Genomic DNA, 15,189 nt, shown 5'->3' with positions numbered 1-15,189 from the left:
TGCACCCTCAACCAGTGGTATCCTATTATCAAGAGCACCTCTGTGAGGTGGAAGAATACTAGGCAAAGCAAAGATACTAGCATACTGATCAACTACGTCAGATAAATCAGGGGCAATCGAGTCACCCCGTGCAATCTAAATATTATGCAATGAGTTCCCTCTTCTTCACTAGCCGTCAATGTCAGCATAAAAACCGAGTAATTCCTTCTTTAGTTTTATTAACAGTCTTAGCCTTAGTTGACTTCAAATGATTATTTTCTCCTCTTAAAACATATTTTTTCCCCTGATAGATGAACTCGATAGTCCTATTTCTGAAGTCAAATAGTATTTTACCCAAGGTGTTTAGCCATTGCACACCTAAAACTACCTAGAAGAAGTAGTAAAAAATCAGAACTGAATGTAGTACCTTGCAGAAGACACTGAAGATTTCTACAAATTGAGGTTGTCTGCACATTCCTTCCATCATCCACACACACTGACTGAGCCATAATGTTGCTTTCTTGACACCCTAACTTCTTGGCCATGTCCTGGTCAATGAAGTTATGTGTGCTTCATATGTCAATAAAGACTTGTAAAGGTCTCTTCTAATGGTATCCAGTTACCCCTAATGGTCTGGTAACCTGTCACACCAGTAAAGGCTTGTAAGGATATGGTCATGAGTTTATCTGTCTCCTCTATCACCTCTTGCAGAGAATCCTCCATTGTCTCACTTGCAACTGTGTCACCATCAACAACCTCTACCATATGTATTTGTCTATTGGAGTTGCATTTATTCCCTGGGATATACTTCTCATCACAGAAAAAACAAAGACCCTTAGCCCTCTTATCATCCATTTTAGCTGCAATCAGCCTTCTTCCTAGGATTTTACTAGGCCTAGTCTGTTGTGATCAATTGGTTTCCTGAATGTTGGCTGAGAAGTAGTTGGATTTTGGAAGTTCTATGATTTATAGTGATTTGGGGTGGGTAGCAAGCCATTTTGGCTTGGTTTATACATAAGTTGTAATCCCCAAGTTTTTTCTTGAGCTTCAAACACTTCTTCTTGTAACCTTGCAATTTTATAGGCTTGCATTAGTGTCTTTGGGGATTTTACCTTTACTGTTTTGTTAAGTTCAAGTTTCAAACCACCTAAGAAGCAAATAATGGTGTTCTAATTAGAAATATTCACACCAGTTAGCAATTTGTCAAATTTAGCTTGATATTCCTTTACACTACCAGATTGCCCCAAATTTTGAGAGATTCCATGTGATATTTAAATTCTTTCCCAAACCTCTCATTCAAAGCTATTACATACTCAGTCCAAGTTGAATCGATCACTGAGTTTCTAGCTTTGATATATGCCATATTCCAAGAAATTGTCTCACCTTCCAAATGAATTGAAGTTACTCTAACTCTCTGATCAAAAGGAACCTCATCCATAGCAAAAAATGGATCCACCTTATACAGCCAAGTCTTCAAATCGTGCCTAGAAAATTTAGGAAATTCTAACCTCGAATATCTGGTGAACAAATTACCAGCGGGTGTTTGGTTGCCTTGATTATCCCTAGCTCTCCTTTCAGGTATGACCTCAACAGAACAATCTCTATCCTCTGATGAAGATTCAGTTCTGCGAGCTTCATTTCTACTCCTCTTTCTATTAAGATTATTAATGGTAGATTGGATCCCTATAATCTCCTTGTTCGCTATCAAATTGCGCTCGCTAATGCTAGTCATTCTTTCCATAAGCTTCTGTAGCTGCATTTGAATATGTGCAAGTTTTTCTCCTATTTCTTCTGATTATTGTTCTTGACTTCTGTTTCTTGTCACCATTTTGTTGTATTTAGTCACGATTTAGAGCTGAGAATCGTGTTGATATGATACCAATTGATGCACACAATGCAATAAAAAAGAAAATAGTTCCAGGACATGCGGAGATTTTGAGGAACGGTGAAACTAAACCAGGGTTGTCACCGAGATATTAGCTTTGAGAAAAGAAATAAAGAGTAGGAGAAGAGTATTATTTTCATGAATAAATCCAATATACATAATACAATCTATATATGAATGAATCTAAGCTCAAGGATTTCCCCCGTCATTGTAACTAACTCATTCACTGTAACTAACTTCTAACTAATTTCCTGACTTTAACTAACTTCCAGAACCTTCTAACAGTTTAGTACGTTGCTACATAAGCAAAGTAACAACTAAGTCCAACTAATACGGCTAATTTATCACTAAACATTGCAACAAATACACTTTCTCATTTTGATATATGGTTCAACCATCGTAAATTAATATGATTTGGTGTAAAATATATGAGGTGCATGAAAGTTTTTACCAAAATGATGTTGGTACTGAACAAAGAGAAACAAACAAACAGAAGTTCTTACACTGTGTTTATCAAATAGTAAACCTCGACATATTTCAAAAGTCCTTCCTTTGAATTCGTATGATGAGACACTTCTATTTCTTTACCATTCTTTGTTCTTTGACATATACTATTAATTTGGAATATGTGTTTAAATTTTAACGATTCCTCTTCGACCTCAAGCGGGGAATTCGGTCCAAAGTGTTAGATCTAGATATCAATGATGAAAAATAACATATCTTTGTTTGTTGGATCATTACAGAGACAAAGAAGGATGCGAACAAGTCTGTCAATGATGTACGAAAGAAGACAATAAAGGAAGGCGTAAAAGAAAGGATGAATGCAAAGATCTATCAACAAAAACAAGAAAGGAAGGTCCAAGATTAAAGAGATATGTAAAGGATATAACAACCCATATCATGGATAATAAAGAAGGAAAGACCAAGATTTGAGGAGATCTAGGTTGTTGAAATTGCGTCTGCTTAGATTACTGAAGATATGCATTGCAAAGGAAGTTATCAATCCCTTAGATCAAGGAACAATCTAAGGACCATTCGCACGAGGAGTTTCACTCTCAAAAAGAAAAGACCGGCAATCAAGATTCAAACTAAGGAAGCTCCACACTTATTCTTGGAATGAATTATAACTGATTCAACTCCAAGGATCAATTCTCTTGAGATTGCAACTCTCTCAACGATCTGCCGAAATTAGTCAAACCAAAGTTCGAGTATATATTGAAGATTATAAAGGAAGAATAGCATACTTTGATCAAACCAACTTCATACTCTTTGTTCTACTCTAAACTGGCATTGTAATTTAAGTATAGTTTATTGTGTATTCAGTAGAGAGAGAAGAAAGAGAGAAAAACTTTGGTGAGACATTATATCACAATTATTACGAGTGTACTTAGAACCAAAAGTGAGTTGGTGTTCGGAGATAACATCAACAAAAGTTTACGAAGTTATTCAAGAAGCGTTGAAGGGAGAACACCCTTGCAACCCAATGGGGATGGAGTAGGATTCACATTGAATCCGAACTAGTATAAAAATTCTGGGTGTCTTTAATTTCTGCATTTTACTTATGTCTTTAATTTTATCATACCTTTACTTTCAGTCGACTATTTGGTAAACTAGTCAAATACTTAGATATAGAAAGAAAAATCGACAATTCACCCCCCCTCCCTGTACTTTCAATTGGTATCATAGCAGGTCTCACATATATACTCTTTTGCTTAACAACTAGTAAGAAAAAATCATGTCAAATCAAGTAAATCTTGGGGTACTATTTCAAGAAGAGACATCTCTAAGAAGGCCACCATATTTCAATAGACAACACCTCTCTCATCAGAAAGTTCTCATGAAAATATATGCTAATTTCTAGGACGTCAAAGTATGGAGTGTTTTCAAAAAGGGAAACTATCCACTTCCAACAGCAAAGTCTGACAAGAAAGCTAAAGGACAATCATCCATTGATCCTGAAGATAAAGATGACTACTTTGACAAGCAATTAGCAGTTATTCAAGTTAATGCTAAGGCACGAAGTTTGTTGTATAATGCCACATGTGGAGAAGAATATGAAAAAATTTCAAGCTGCGATACAACCAAGAAAATGTGGGACAAACGAGAAGTTACTTATGAAGGAATGAGCAAAATGAAAGAAATAAGGATAAATCTATTAGTTTACGACTATGAACTCTTTCAGATGAAAGAGGGTAGATCTATTGAATAAATATTTACTCGATTTAGAAAAATCATTGGATATATAAAAGCTTTTGGTAGACTATACTCCAGTGGTGAACAAACTCGAAAAATTCTTAAGAAGTTTTCCTACTACATGGCAGACTAAAGAAGTAGCACTTGAATCTCAAGACTTGGACAAACTATCATATGATGAATTGCGTGAAGATCTTATAGACTTTTAGAAAACACATCTAAAAAAATGCGCCAGGAAGAAAAGAAGAAAATTGTCTCTTTCAAAGCCACAACTGAAGGCTCGGATAATGATAATTATGATGACGCTGAGACTCTTGAAGAAGAAATTACCATAGTCTCGAGAAATATGAATGGATTGATGAAAAGATATAGAAATACAAAAAGGGAAAGAATGTCATATAGTTAAACCAAACAATACAATGAACAAGATAAAAATGATAGAAAATATTTTGAATGTGGAAGGTATGGCCATGTTCAAGCTAAATGCCTTGATCTCAAAAGAAAAGTCTCCAGAGGTTTCAATAAAAATAAATCCTTCGGAAGCTGGAGCCATGAAGACAACTCAGAACATGAAGAAATAGCTAATTTGTGCTTCATGACTATTCTGAAAAATGATATGAACAAATACTCTTGTTGCTGGAACGATGAAGATATATCAAACAATGACGGAAAATAAGAAACTAATAATTGCTTTATGGCACGAGCTGAAACAAGTGAGGTAAGATCCTATAACTATGATAGATGTAATGAATTGAAAGATATTCTTGATCTTACCCTAAATGAGTCTCAAAAAAATGTTAAATGAATTAAAGAGACTCAATAGGGAAAAGAAAGACTGGGAACTCAAACTTGAAGTCTGTGAAATCAAAAGAGATGTTCATCAAGAGGAGGTTCAGGAATTGCAATTGCAACTAAATGGCATGCGCAAATCCACCAGTCACATTTCCTTCAGGTCTAACCAAGCGACTTACAAGTCAACTGAAAAAAGACCTATTAGGAATGGTCCACATGCACTAACACTAGCGGTAGATCCAAACTGAATCTACCCCTGTGTGTCATTATTGTAACAAGACTGGTCATAAATATTCCTTTTGTAGATTTCGTAAATCTAATGTCTCCGAATGGACTGGTCATACTCAACTATAATCTCTTGAGCATAAAACATGTAGAAAGGAGTTAAGTTATAAAACACTTTATTTTTATAGAATGGGTGTTCATTTAACTTTAATAAGATAAAGATGTTGTAAGAAAGTGAGCCTAAGATATACCTTGGCTTCTGAAATTTTAAATATTAGACTTGAGAAAATTATTTTAAAATCTTTGATGGGCGGCAGTACTTTGGTTTTTTGAAATAGTCAATTTTCTTTTAGAAGGCTAGTCTTGCGATTCGTTTCTGGTTTTTCTTGCCGTCTTTTGCTAAGCTATTTTGGCTTCAAAAAATCTTCATGAAGACATGAAAGACTAATAACATGAGCATCACATGATTAACTAATTGAAAACTGGTTACTATCTGGTATTTCTTTTTACCTCTATTTCCTTTAAGGTTTGCCTAAGTTGTTTATGTAATTCAAAATGTAAAGTAAAACATTAAATCAAATATGATGAGAGCAATTTCATACACATGTAAGAGAATAAAAATACCAGGATATAATAAAGCGGTAACGGGGTAAGGAGTGTGATGTTTGGCTATAATTTCATATTTTTAGTGCATCACTTACATTATATTTAGGTGTTTTAATGCTAAACTATACTATTTTTGTGCTCAATTGAGTTTATTTTATGTGTAGGTACTTTGGAGATAAAATTCGAGAGCAAAATAATATTGCAAAAGTGTATTTTATACATTATAATGATTAGCTCATGAGTATGAAATTAAGACATAATGATAGGATGGAAGAAAACAGTAAAATAAACCAAGGGAGGTGAAAACATTACCTTGGAAAAGGATGGACACGTGGAAGGGAAAGTCTTTGTGGAACAAAGCAATTGGAATGACTATTATTGGAGGCAAAGAATGGACATTGTAACAATAAGAGTTGAAGCAGTGATACATTTAATCCAAGCGATGCAGGCAGTTTTCCTCGCGTTAAAGCTCGCATTGTCCAACGCGAGAAAGTTCAGGCGTTTCACGCTGCGACTCCCAGGTTTAGTTTGAAGTTATTTTGTCTCCTTTTTGATTTTGGACTTGGTTATTTTGTCTAGGTCTTTTTTCTACACATATAAATAGTACGTAAACACAATTTTTGGAGGATTAGACCGATTTTGGAGAGACTTTAGACGAAGGGAGAGCACAGAGCCGCCGTAGAGGCCGGAATTCATCAAATTCCATCTTTCTTCCATCAAATTTAGTAATCTTTAATTTTTCTTGATGATTTATTATTTTGCTACCATGTCTATGTGGAGCTAAACTTCACGTTCTAGGGTTGTGATTTTCATGAATATTGAAGTTTATTAATTATATTACCGTTAATTCGAGTTATCATCTTTGGTTGTTTCTTTAATTCTGTGCATAATTGCTTAATATTTTGGCCAACAGTTGAGTTCTATTTACTATCTATACTATGCTTAGTAAAACCATATTTAGATTAGAGTAGAATTGGAGAGAGCATGTTTCTGAACCCGTGGCTCGGGAAAAGATTTCGCGGTTAGGATAGAAATTTACCTAACAGTCTTGCTTAGTTAAATACCGTATTATATTCGTTCATGATAGATTCAAGACCATAGGAATATAGGATTGATATATTATAGATAGACAGATAGTATTGTGGGAACATGCTATTTATATAAACGATCCGGTCAACTAGCAATCATAGATAATTTGGATCAACGGGTGTTATTACGAACTCAATAAGATTGATAAACCGACCATAACTCTTAAATTTATATCTCCCTTGGTTACATGTTTGAATTTCACAATAGTAGTTGTAATAGAAAAGTTAAACTTTTGATCATCTTGGATAGTAAGTTAATTTTAGTTTTCTTAGTTAACGGTTAATCTAAGTCTCTGTAGGTTCGACATCCGACTTTCGAGCCACTTTATTACTTGACGGCCACGTGTACTTGCGTGTACTTGGGGAACCAACTTGGCATCGTTGCAAGGGACTTAGTTATTGATTGGTTATCTAAGTTTAGCTTTTAGTTGATTTTTGTTCAAGTTTTTAATTTTCTTATTTAGTTAGTATTTTCTTTTTTTATTTTGACATGACGTCTTGGAATGAAAATTGTTTGAATGATGATTATTCTCACTTTGATGATCCTTGTCCATATTGTGGAGGACCCCACTGGTGGGAAAATTGTCGTAATATTCCCAGGAGCAGGTTGTGCGCACAATCTCAATCCTATGAGTGGAATATTTGTAACATGTGTGGTGGTCAAGGTGGCCATTGGGATGGTTGTCCTAATTCTTTATATCCGTCTCTGAACCCTTATTATGATCTTTCTAATAATGTTTGTGAGTTTGATAGGATCTACGATATGGAAGATATTGAACATGATGCTCATATAATGGATATGATGAGGCAAATAATGGAGCAAACTCAATTTTTAATGAAGCAAACTCATGAAGGTCGAAAAGAGATGGAAATTCTCAAGGCATCAATAAAGAGAATGAAGGCCAAAGTAGAAGAATGGGCTGAAATAGCTAATGATCAACAAGTTGCAGACTTAGTTGATAGTCAGTAAGAGCCTAAAATTGGACAAGAGAGCCAGTACCAGCAAGAGAAAAATTTTGAAAAAGAGGAGATTTTTAGTCAAACTTGCCTGGTGGAACAAGCTGAAAGATTGGAAATATATGAGGCTCAACGTGAGAAAATTACAGATGGGATAAAAGACTTAATGGAAGGAAGAGCTGAACTGGGACAAGAGATCGAAAAATTTTGGAATGCTATTCACGACTTGGGAGCTCAATTGATTGCAAAGGTTGATGCATCTAACGCCCAATAAAATAGTTTTGAGTTGTGTGAAGCTGAAAAGGAACTTATACTCCAAATTGAGGAGCTAAAAGTGAAGAGTCAATCATTCGACCATACTTTTACTGATGATGTCCATGTTGAGGAAAGCACACTAGAGTCATGTGAGGAAGTAGATAATATTATATTTGAAGACTCTAGTGTGTGTACATACGAGGATGTAAATAGTAACGTAATTCTAGAGTTGGAATGTATTGGTCCTCATTCAATCCATTTTTTAACATTGTGTTTGGATGATGATATGGTAATTGAGTCATTCGAGCCTTTGGAGGAGCCAACAGATGAGGAACAAGGTGCTTACATTCTGGAATGTATTGTGTCAGAGAGAAAGAATTGCATACCTCTAAAGGCCAAGCATTGTAGAATGCAAAATTAGTTACTTGGCCCAATTACATTTATTCCACCACCCCGCGAGCATAGCAAAAAGCTTGAAGCCAAATTGGGGGCTCAATTCATAAGTTCGAGGTGGAAGAGAAAGTGGTTCAAGTCGTGCCGCGACGTTAAATTAGGCGCTTGTTGGGAGGCAACCCAGCTTTACTGCTTTCTTTTATTTTTATTTTTATTTTTTTATTATTGTAGTATCTGTTTTTGTTTTATAGGATTATAAGCATAGGAGGCAAAGCCATTAAAAGAGTACACAAGCGAGCTAGATGGTGAGAACTAAGTATGAGGTGACCATACAAAGGACCATGCCTGGGGGAACTCTAAATACTCATGAACCGCTATTGCTTCGGCCTTTGGCCTTTCAGGGAGTTTCTTATCCATCCTCATTATTATTTTACTTTATTTGTGTATTGGGGACACTGCACTCTTTTAAGTGTGGGGTGGGAGAATTATTTAGATAATTAGTAGTAGAATATTAGAAAAAGGTTAACTTCTCATTTTTGTTTTCGTAGTTGTGTAGTATTTTAGTAGCTATGAAAAATCAAAAAACAAAAGTTGAAAAATTAGTCTTTTTCCGATGATGGATCTCCTAGACAGTTTTCTTGAGGGACTTAAGTTTAAAGAAAAAGGATAAAAATATTTTCTTTGTAGGCAGTGTATTAATTCCCCCTTGGTTTTTCTTTGTGTCACGGTTCTTTTCCAAAGGTTTTATTTGAACCGGGTGTAGTTAGTTTTATTTTTTTAGGAGTATGAGCCACTGTGAGATGAATTGAATTGAAGCAATATCTCTTGACTTTGTTATGCCTTAAGAATAGTGAGTACTTTGGTTGTGACGCTTAGGCTCAGTTTTTGACTCTTGTATAAGTACATTAAATCGTATAATCTCAACTTTGCTTAACTGTTTTGACTAGAGAGTCTTGATGAATCCAATCCTGAGTGAGTTATGTTCCATGTGTGTGTGAGGTTTGTATGTTATTCTGTGCATTGCATTTGATGTCTAGAACTTACCCCGCGTGTTTGCAAAGCGAAATAGTAGTTTTGTCCAGTCTTGGAAGTGATATAGGCATTTTTTTGTTGAGCCAGATATATGCTTTTACCCACCTAATTGTTATGTATTGTATTTAACTCCTTTGAGCTAGTAATCATGTTTCTTTGGCAACCACATTACAAGACTTATCCATTTATTTGAATTAACCATTTTAAAACCTTTTAACCTCTCATGAGCACTTGAATTGTTATGAACTTTGTAAAAGTTAAAGTGTGGGGTGGTTGGTTTGGATTTTGAGTGAAAATAATGAAATAAGGAGAAAGTTGCACTGTTTTGAAAAAGTAAGAGCCACGTGAATTGAAAAAGAAAAGAAATATATATATATATATATATATAAAGAATATATATATATATATATATATATATATATAGTATTATTGTGAAAAGTATTCCTTGATAGTGGTGACTCTTGATTGTATTGTTGTGAAAAGTATTCCTTGATAGTGGTGACTCTTGATGTAATTGTGCTTAAAAAAGTATGGAGTTAATATACATTGATGTGAAGGTGGAGTTATGGTTTGACATAAGTATGGGGTTTGAATGTAAAGTGTATGTATTAAAGTGCTTAGGGAGGTGTAGTCACTCTTATATCCAAATGTATCCTACCCGACCCGCAGCCTACATTACAACCAATTAAAGTCCTACTTGATCCTAGATTTAATGGGCACGATTAGTAGAGTAGTATACTACGGGCAAGCCTATGGTGCATCTTTTGTGGCATATGAATGTTATTTCTGAGAGTGAGTGAATTCTTTCTATCTTGAGTTCCTATTTTATTGTGTGTGGAACTAATCTCTTTTGTTGTGGGAGGGCACTTGATTCATGAAGGAAAGGTAATGTCATTGACCTCTATGTTAGAGTAAGTGAGTGAGTTGTGAATAATACATGGTACTTGTGAGTCAAATTTTGAGGTGAAGAGGTTACACTCTTGTGCTTAGTCTATTTTAAAGATTCTTGGTGTGATGAGTTAGGAGAATTATTTAAAAAGGTCGTATCTATATAAAGTGTAGTTTGATTGCTCGAGGACAAGCAATGTTAAGTGTGGGATAGTGATGTTTGGCTATAATTCCATATTTTTATTGCATTACTTACCTTACATTTAGGTGTTTTAATGCTAAACTATACTTTATTTGTGCTTAATTGAGTTTATTTTATGTGTAGGTACTTTGAAGATAAAATTCGGGAGCAAAATAATATTGCAAAGTGTATTTTATACATTACAATGATTATCTCATGAGTATGAAATTAAGACATAATGATAGGATGGAAGAAAACAGTGAAATAAACCAAGGGAGGTGAAGACATTACCTTGGAAAAGGATGGACAAGTGGAAGGGAAGGTCTTTATGGCACAAAGCAATTGGAATGACTATTATTGGAGGCAAAGAATGGACATTGTAACAATAAGAGTTGAAGCAGTGATACATTTAATCCAAGCGACGCAGGCAGTTTTCCTCGCGTTAAAGCTCGCATTGTCCAACGCGAGAAAGTTCAGGCGTTTCACGCTGCGACTCCCGGGTTTAGTTTGAAGTTATTTTGTCTCCTTTTTGATTTTGGACTTGGTTATTTTGTCTAGGTCTTTTTTCTACACATATAAATAGTACGTAAACACAATTTTTAGAGGATTAGACCGATTTTGGAGAGACTTTAGACGAAGGGAGAGCACAGAGCCGCCGTAGAGGCCGGAATTCATCAAATTCCATCTTTCTTCCATCAAGTTTAGTAATCTTTAATTTTTCTTGATGATTTATTATATTGCTACCATGTCTATGTGGAGCTAAACTTCACGTTCTAGGGTTGTGATTTTCATGAATATTGAAGTTTATTAATTATATTACCGTTAATTCGAGTTATCATCTTTGGTTGTTTCTTTAATTCTGTGCATAATTGCTTAATTGTTTAGCCAGCAGTTGAGTTCTATTTACTATCTATGCTATGCTTGGGAAAGCCGTGTTTAGATTAGAGTAGAATTGGAGAGAACTTGTTTCTGAACCCGTGGCTCGGAGAAAGATTTTGCGGTTAGGATAGGAATATACCTAACAGTCTTGCTTAGTTGAATACCGTATTATATTTGTTCATGATAGATTCAAGACCATAGGAATATATGGTTGAAAGAGCTTCAAACATACATAGAAGTAGAGAATAAATACAAGAATAGCTACAGAAGTTCATTATAGTTAGTCTAGTTACCTTAAGGTACTATTTTATGCAATGAAGCTCACAGATGTGATCAACAGTTATGTAAAAATATAAATACTTTTACAGTAATGTCTCAATGGCTGCTTAAGAATTAAGAAACACTCATGTGAAGGAAGAAAGAAACTTAAACAATTAAAATGACATACTTCAACTAAGTGATAACCTTGGGATTAGACCTTAAGTATTCATGTCTCTTATAGTTAAAATCATCAAATACACAACTTCAAGTACACAGCAACAAACTACACTAAAATAGAATTAATGTGATAGACTTAAAGGCCACAACAGAACATCAAAGAAGTCTGAAGTCAGAACAAGTATGGGACGCCACTAAGGCATCTCGAGCTAATTATAGGAGCTTAATTGTATAGGTTGTTTAATTCAGAATAATGGTCATCAAGGTCACATAATAGTCAATTAATATTGATTCTATACACATAATATCAAAGCATAACAATCGATCATTAACCAATAACAAGCATTATGAGCAGGAACAACCAATAATGAACTGATAACAAACATTATAAACAAAGGCAATCAATAGACATGCAACAGTGTGGTCATAATTTTAAATAAAATAATCAAAAAAGAAGGGGTCGAAGTACACTGATCTCATTTTGAGCAGCAGACCAAACAAAGGTTCTGCTTAGCCGTATATGAACAAAAGTTTCAAACATTGAGTAGTGAAAGAACTCGGAAACAAAAAGAGAACCAGAAGTCAGTAAGGAGCCTTAACTTCGAAATCTTAGTCTTTTATGTGGTTCAACAGATTCAAATTAGATAGTGGAAGATGATGGAGAGTTGATGATGTGAGAACGATTGAGCGAAATCAGAGACGAACAGAGGGAAAATGGTGAAGTGGTTTACTTGAGAGAAGGAACCAACCGTTGAAGGCAGAGAACCATCGGAAAAAACCTAAAACACATAGGTCACTATGTTTGACCTCTAGGTAAAGAATCCTCATAATGAATCTCTGAAAAACTTCGTGAATGCTCCGATTTGACGGAGCATAAAAGGATTTGAGTGATTTGAAGTTGCATTCTTAGTCTAGGATTCCGGATTTGTGGTATTAGAAATTGAATGATGAAATAAGGATGCTATCGGCGGGATTCGAGGCAAAGGAAAATGAAAGGCATGATTTCATTGTCGATTTGTAACTTTGCACAAATTTGTGCAAGGTTTTGAATATTGATGTGGTTGCAGGCTAGAGAAAACAGAGAAGAAAGGGGAAAGGAGGTGTAACGACCCGGTCGTTTTTCCTGTATTAGCCTCGACCCCTAATAGTTGCCTTCTCTATGTTATACTGTGGTTACGTGACTTTCTAGGAGGTTTGGTTTTTGGTTTCGGAGTGAAATGGGATACTTATTTCCTAAATTAGAAGCTTAAGTTAAAAAGGTTGAACGGATGTTGACTTATGTATAGACGACTCCGAAATGGAGTTTTGATGGCTCCGTTAGCTCCGTTGGGTGATTTTGGTCTTAGGAGCGCGTCTGGATTGTATATTAGAGGTCCGTAGTTGAATTGGGCTTGAAATGGTGAAAGTTGGAAATTTAAAAGTTTGACCGGAAGGGACTTTGTGGCTATCAGAGTCAGATTCCGATTCTAGAAGTTAGAATAGGCTCGTAATGTCAATTATGACTTGTGTGCAAAATTTGGTGTCAATCGGAGTCGTTTTGGTATGATTCGGCGTCGATTCCTGAATTTGGGAGTTCATAGTTGCTAAGCTTGAATTTGGGTTGCGATTTGTTGTATTCGTGTTGTTTGATGTGGTTTTCGGTCTCGAGTAAGCCCGTTAAGTGTTTTAGAACTAGTTGGCATATTCGGACGGGGTCCCAGGGGCCTCTAGTGTGATTCGGGTCATTATCGGATCAAGTTTGGATTGTTGAGACTGCTGAAGCTTGTTGTTCTAGTGTTATCGCACTTGTGGAGGGATTGACTACAGGTGCAGGCTCGCAGAAGTGAGCTGGTTATCACAGGTGCGAGAATGGCCTATCCCAGTAGTGGTCGTAGAAGCGCCTTCGATTCTACGATGGCAGGTGCGCAGAAGCACTAGTGGTTGCAGGTGCGATCCATTCCCCCGCAGAAGCGGTCTCGCAGATGCGAGCCCCTATCCGCAGAAGTGGAAGCCCTGGACTTAAGCATTTTTCGCACTTGCGATGGTTTTTTCACAGGTGCGGCGTTGCAGAAGTGCTTCTTGGGCCGCAGATGTGGAAAGCGGTGGGCAGAGAGTTTAAAATCGAGAGTTTGCCATTTTCTTCATATCTTGAGATTAAGGCAATATTTTGAAGGTTTTTCAGAGGGATTGTTGGGGTAAGATCTCTTAACTCGTTTTTGATTAATTTTGACTAATCTATCTTCGATTCTTTTTATTTAATTAAGGATTTGGGTTGAAATATTTGGGGGAAAAGGTGTAAAGTTCTTAGACCAAATTCTTGAGTTTTGAAAGGCGAAATGGGATTGGATTTGAATAATTTTTGTATGGTTGGACTCGATATTGAATGAGTGTTCGAATTTTATAATTTTGGTCGGATTTTGAGACGTGGGCCCGGATCGACTTTTTGGGAAAAATTTTCCCATTCTTGAAAAATCATAATTTCATTATTTAGATTAGTTTCCTATAGTTATATTTATAGTATGTAACTATTTTAGCTAGATTTGAGCCGTTCAGAGTCAGAAAGTCGAGGGAAAGGCCTTCTTATTAATTTATTGAGCGAGGTTTAAGGTAAGTGACTTGTCTATACCTACTCTATACTTCTGCACATATTTTTGTGCAGATTCAGGTGCATCCTATCCGCCTCGATATTAGAGTATTGTGTTGTTGCATGGAGACTTCAAGGTACATCTGCCAGCATTCACAGGCCTCAAAGTCCCTTTCTATCCCGTCATTTCCTAGTTTCTTTTTGTTTTGATAGAGAGTAATGTTTAGGATATTTGCAACATTGTATCTAGAGCTTGTGACTTATATCTATCGGGTTTTTGGAGTTGCATATACTTTGAGTTGTAGTTTTTACTTTATACAGCTGGTGACATTTTGAGCTTTTAGATTATTATTTCAATTATTCTGCATGCTTAGTAGGCTTACCTAGTCTTAGAGACTAGGTGCCATCACGATATCCTACGGAAGGAAATTGGGGTCGTGACAAGTTGGTATTGAGCTCTTGGTTCATACGTGTTATGAGTCACAAGTAGGTTTAGTAGAGTATCACAGATATGTAGAGACGTCGGTACTTATCTTCGGGAGGCTATGGAGCTATTCGGAAAAGCTTCACTTCTTTGATTCCTTATCGTGCAAAATCTTTAACTTCGGATTCTAACTTTCTGTCTTTCTATTCTCTCACAGATGTTGATGACACGCACAACTCGATCGGATGACCAGACACCCGTGCCCCCTGCTATAGCTGCGAGAGGCTGTAGCCGGGGTAGAGGACGAGGATGTCCACATGGTGCAGCTAGAGCACCCGCACGAGCTGCTACAGAGGAGCCACCAGTAGCTTCAGTTCAAGGGCAGGCACCTGAGACGCCTGTTACTGCACC

General features: G+C 36.1%; 1 protein-coding gene across 1 annotated transcript; it reads left to right on the top strand.

Annotated features, from left to right (window-relative positions):
• The first annotated feature begins 3,599 nt into the window (after window positions 1-3,599).
• On the top strand, window positions 3,600-4,073 carry LOC117281012 (uncharacterized). The gene is made up of 2 exons (XM_070194238.1): window positions 3,600-3,623; window positions 3,726-4,073. Exons 1-2 carry the CDS (start codon window positions 3,600-3,602, stop codon window positions 4,071-4,073), a joined length of 372 nt encoding a protein of 123 aa, XP_070050339.1.
• The last annotated feature ends 11,116 nt before the right edge of the window (window positions 4,074-15,189 follow it).

This window comes from Nicotiana tomentosiformis, chromosome 2 (assembly GCF_000390325.3).
Source record: "Nicotiana tomentosiformis chromosome 2, ASM39032v3, whole genome shotgun sequence".
NCBI classification, from domain to species: domain Eukaryota; kingdom Viridiplantae; phylum Streptophyta; class Magnoliopsida; order Solanales; family Solanaceae; genus Nicotiana; species Nicotiana tomentosiformis.
This window is presented reverse-complemented; position numbering and strand designations above follow the sequence as displayed.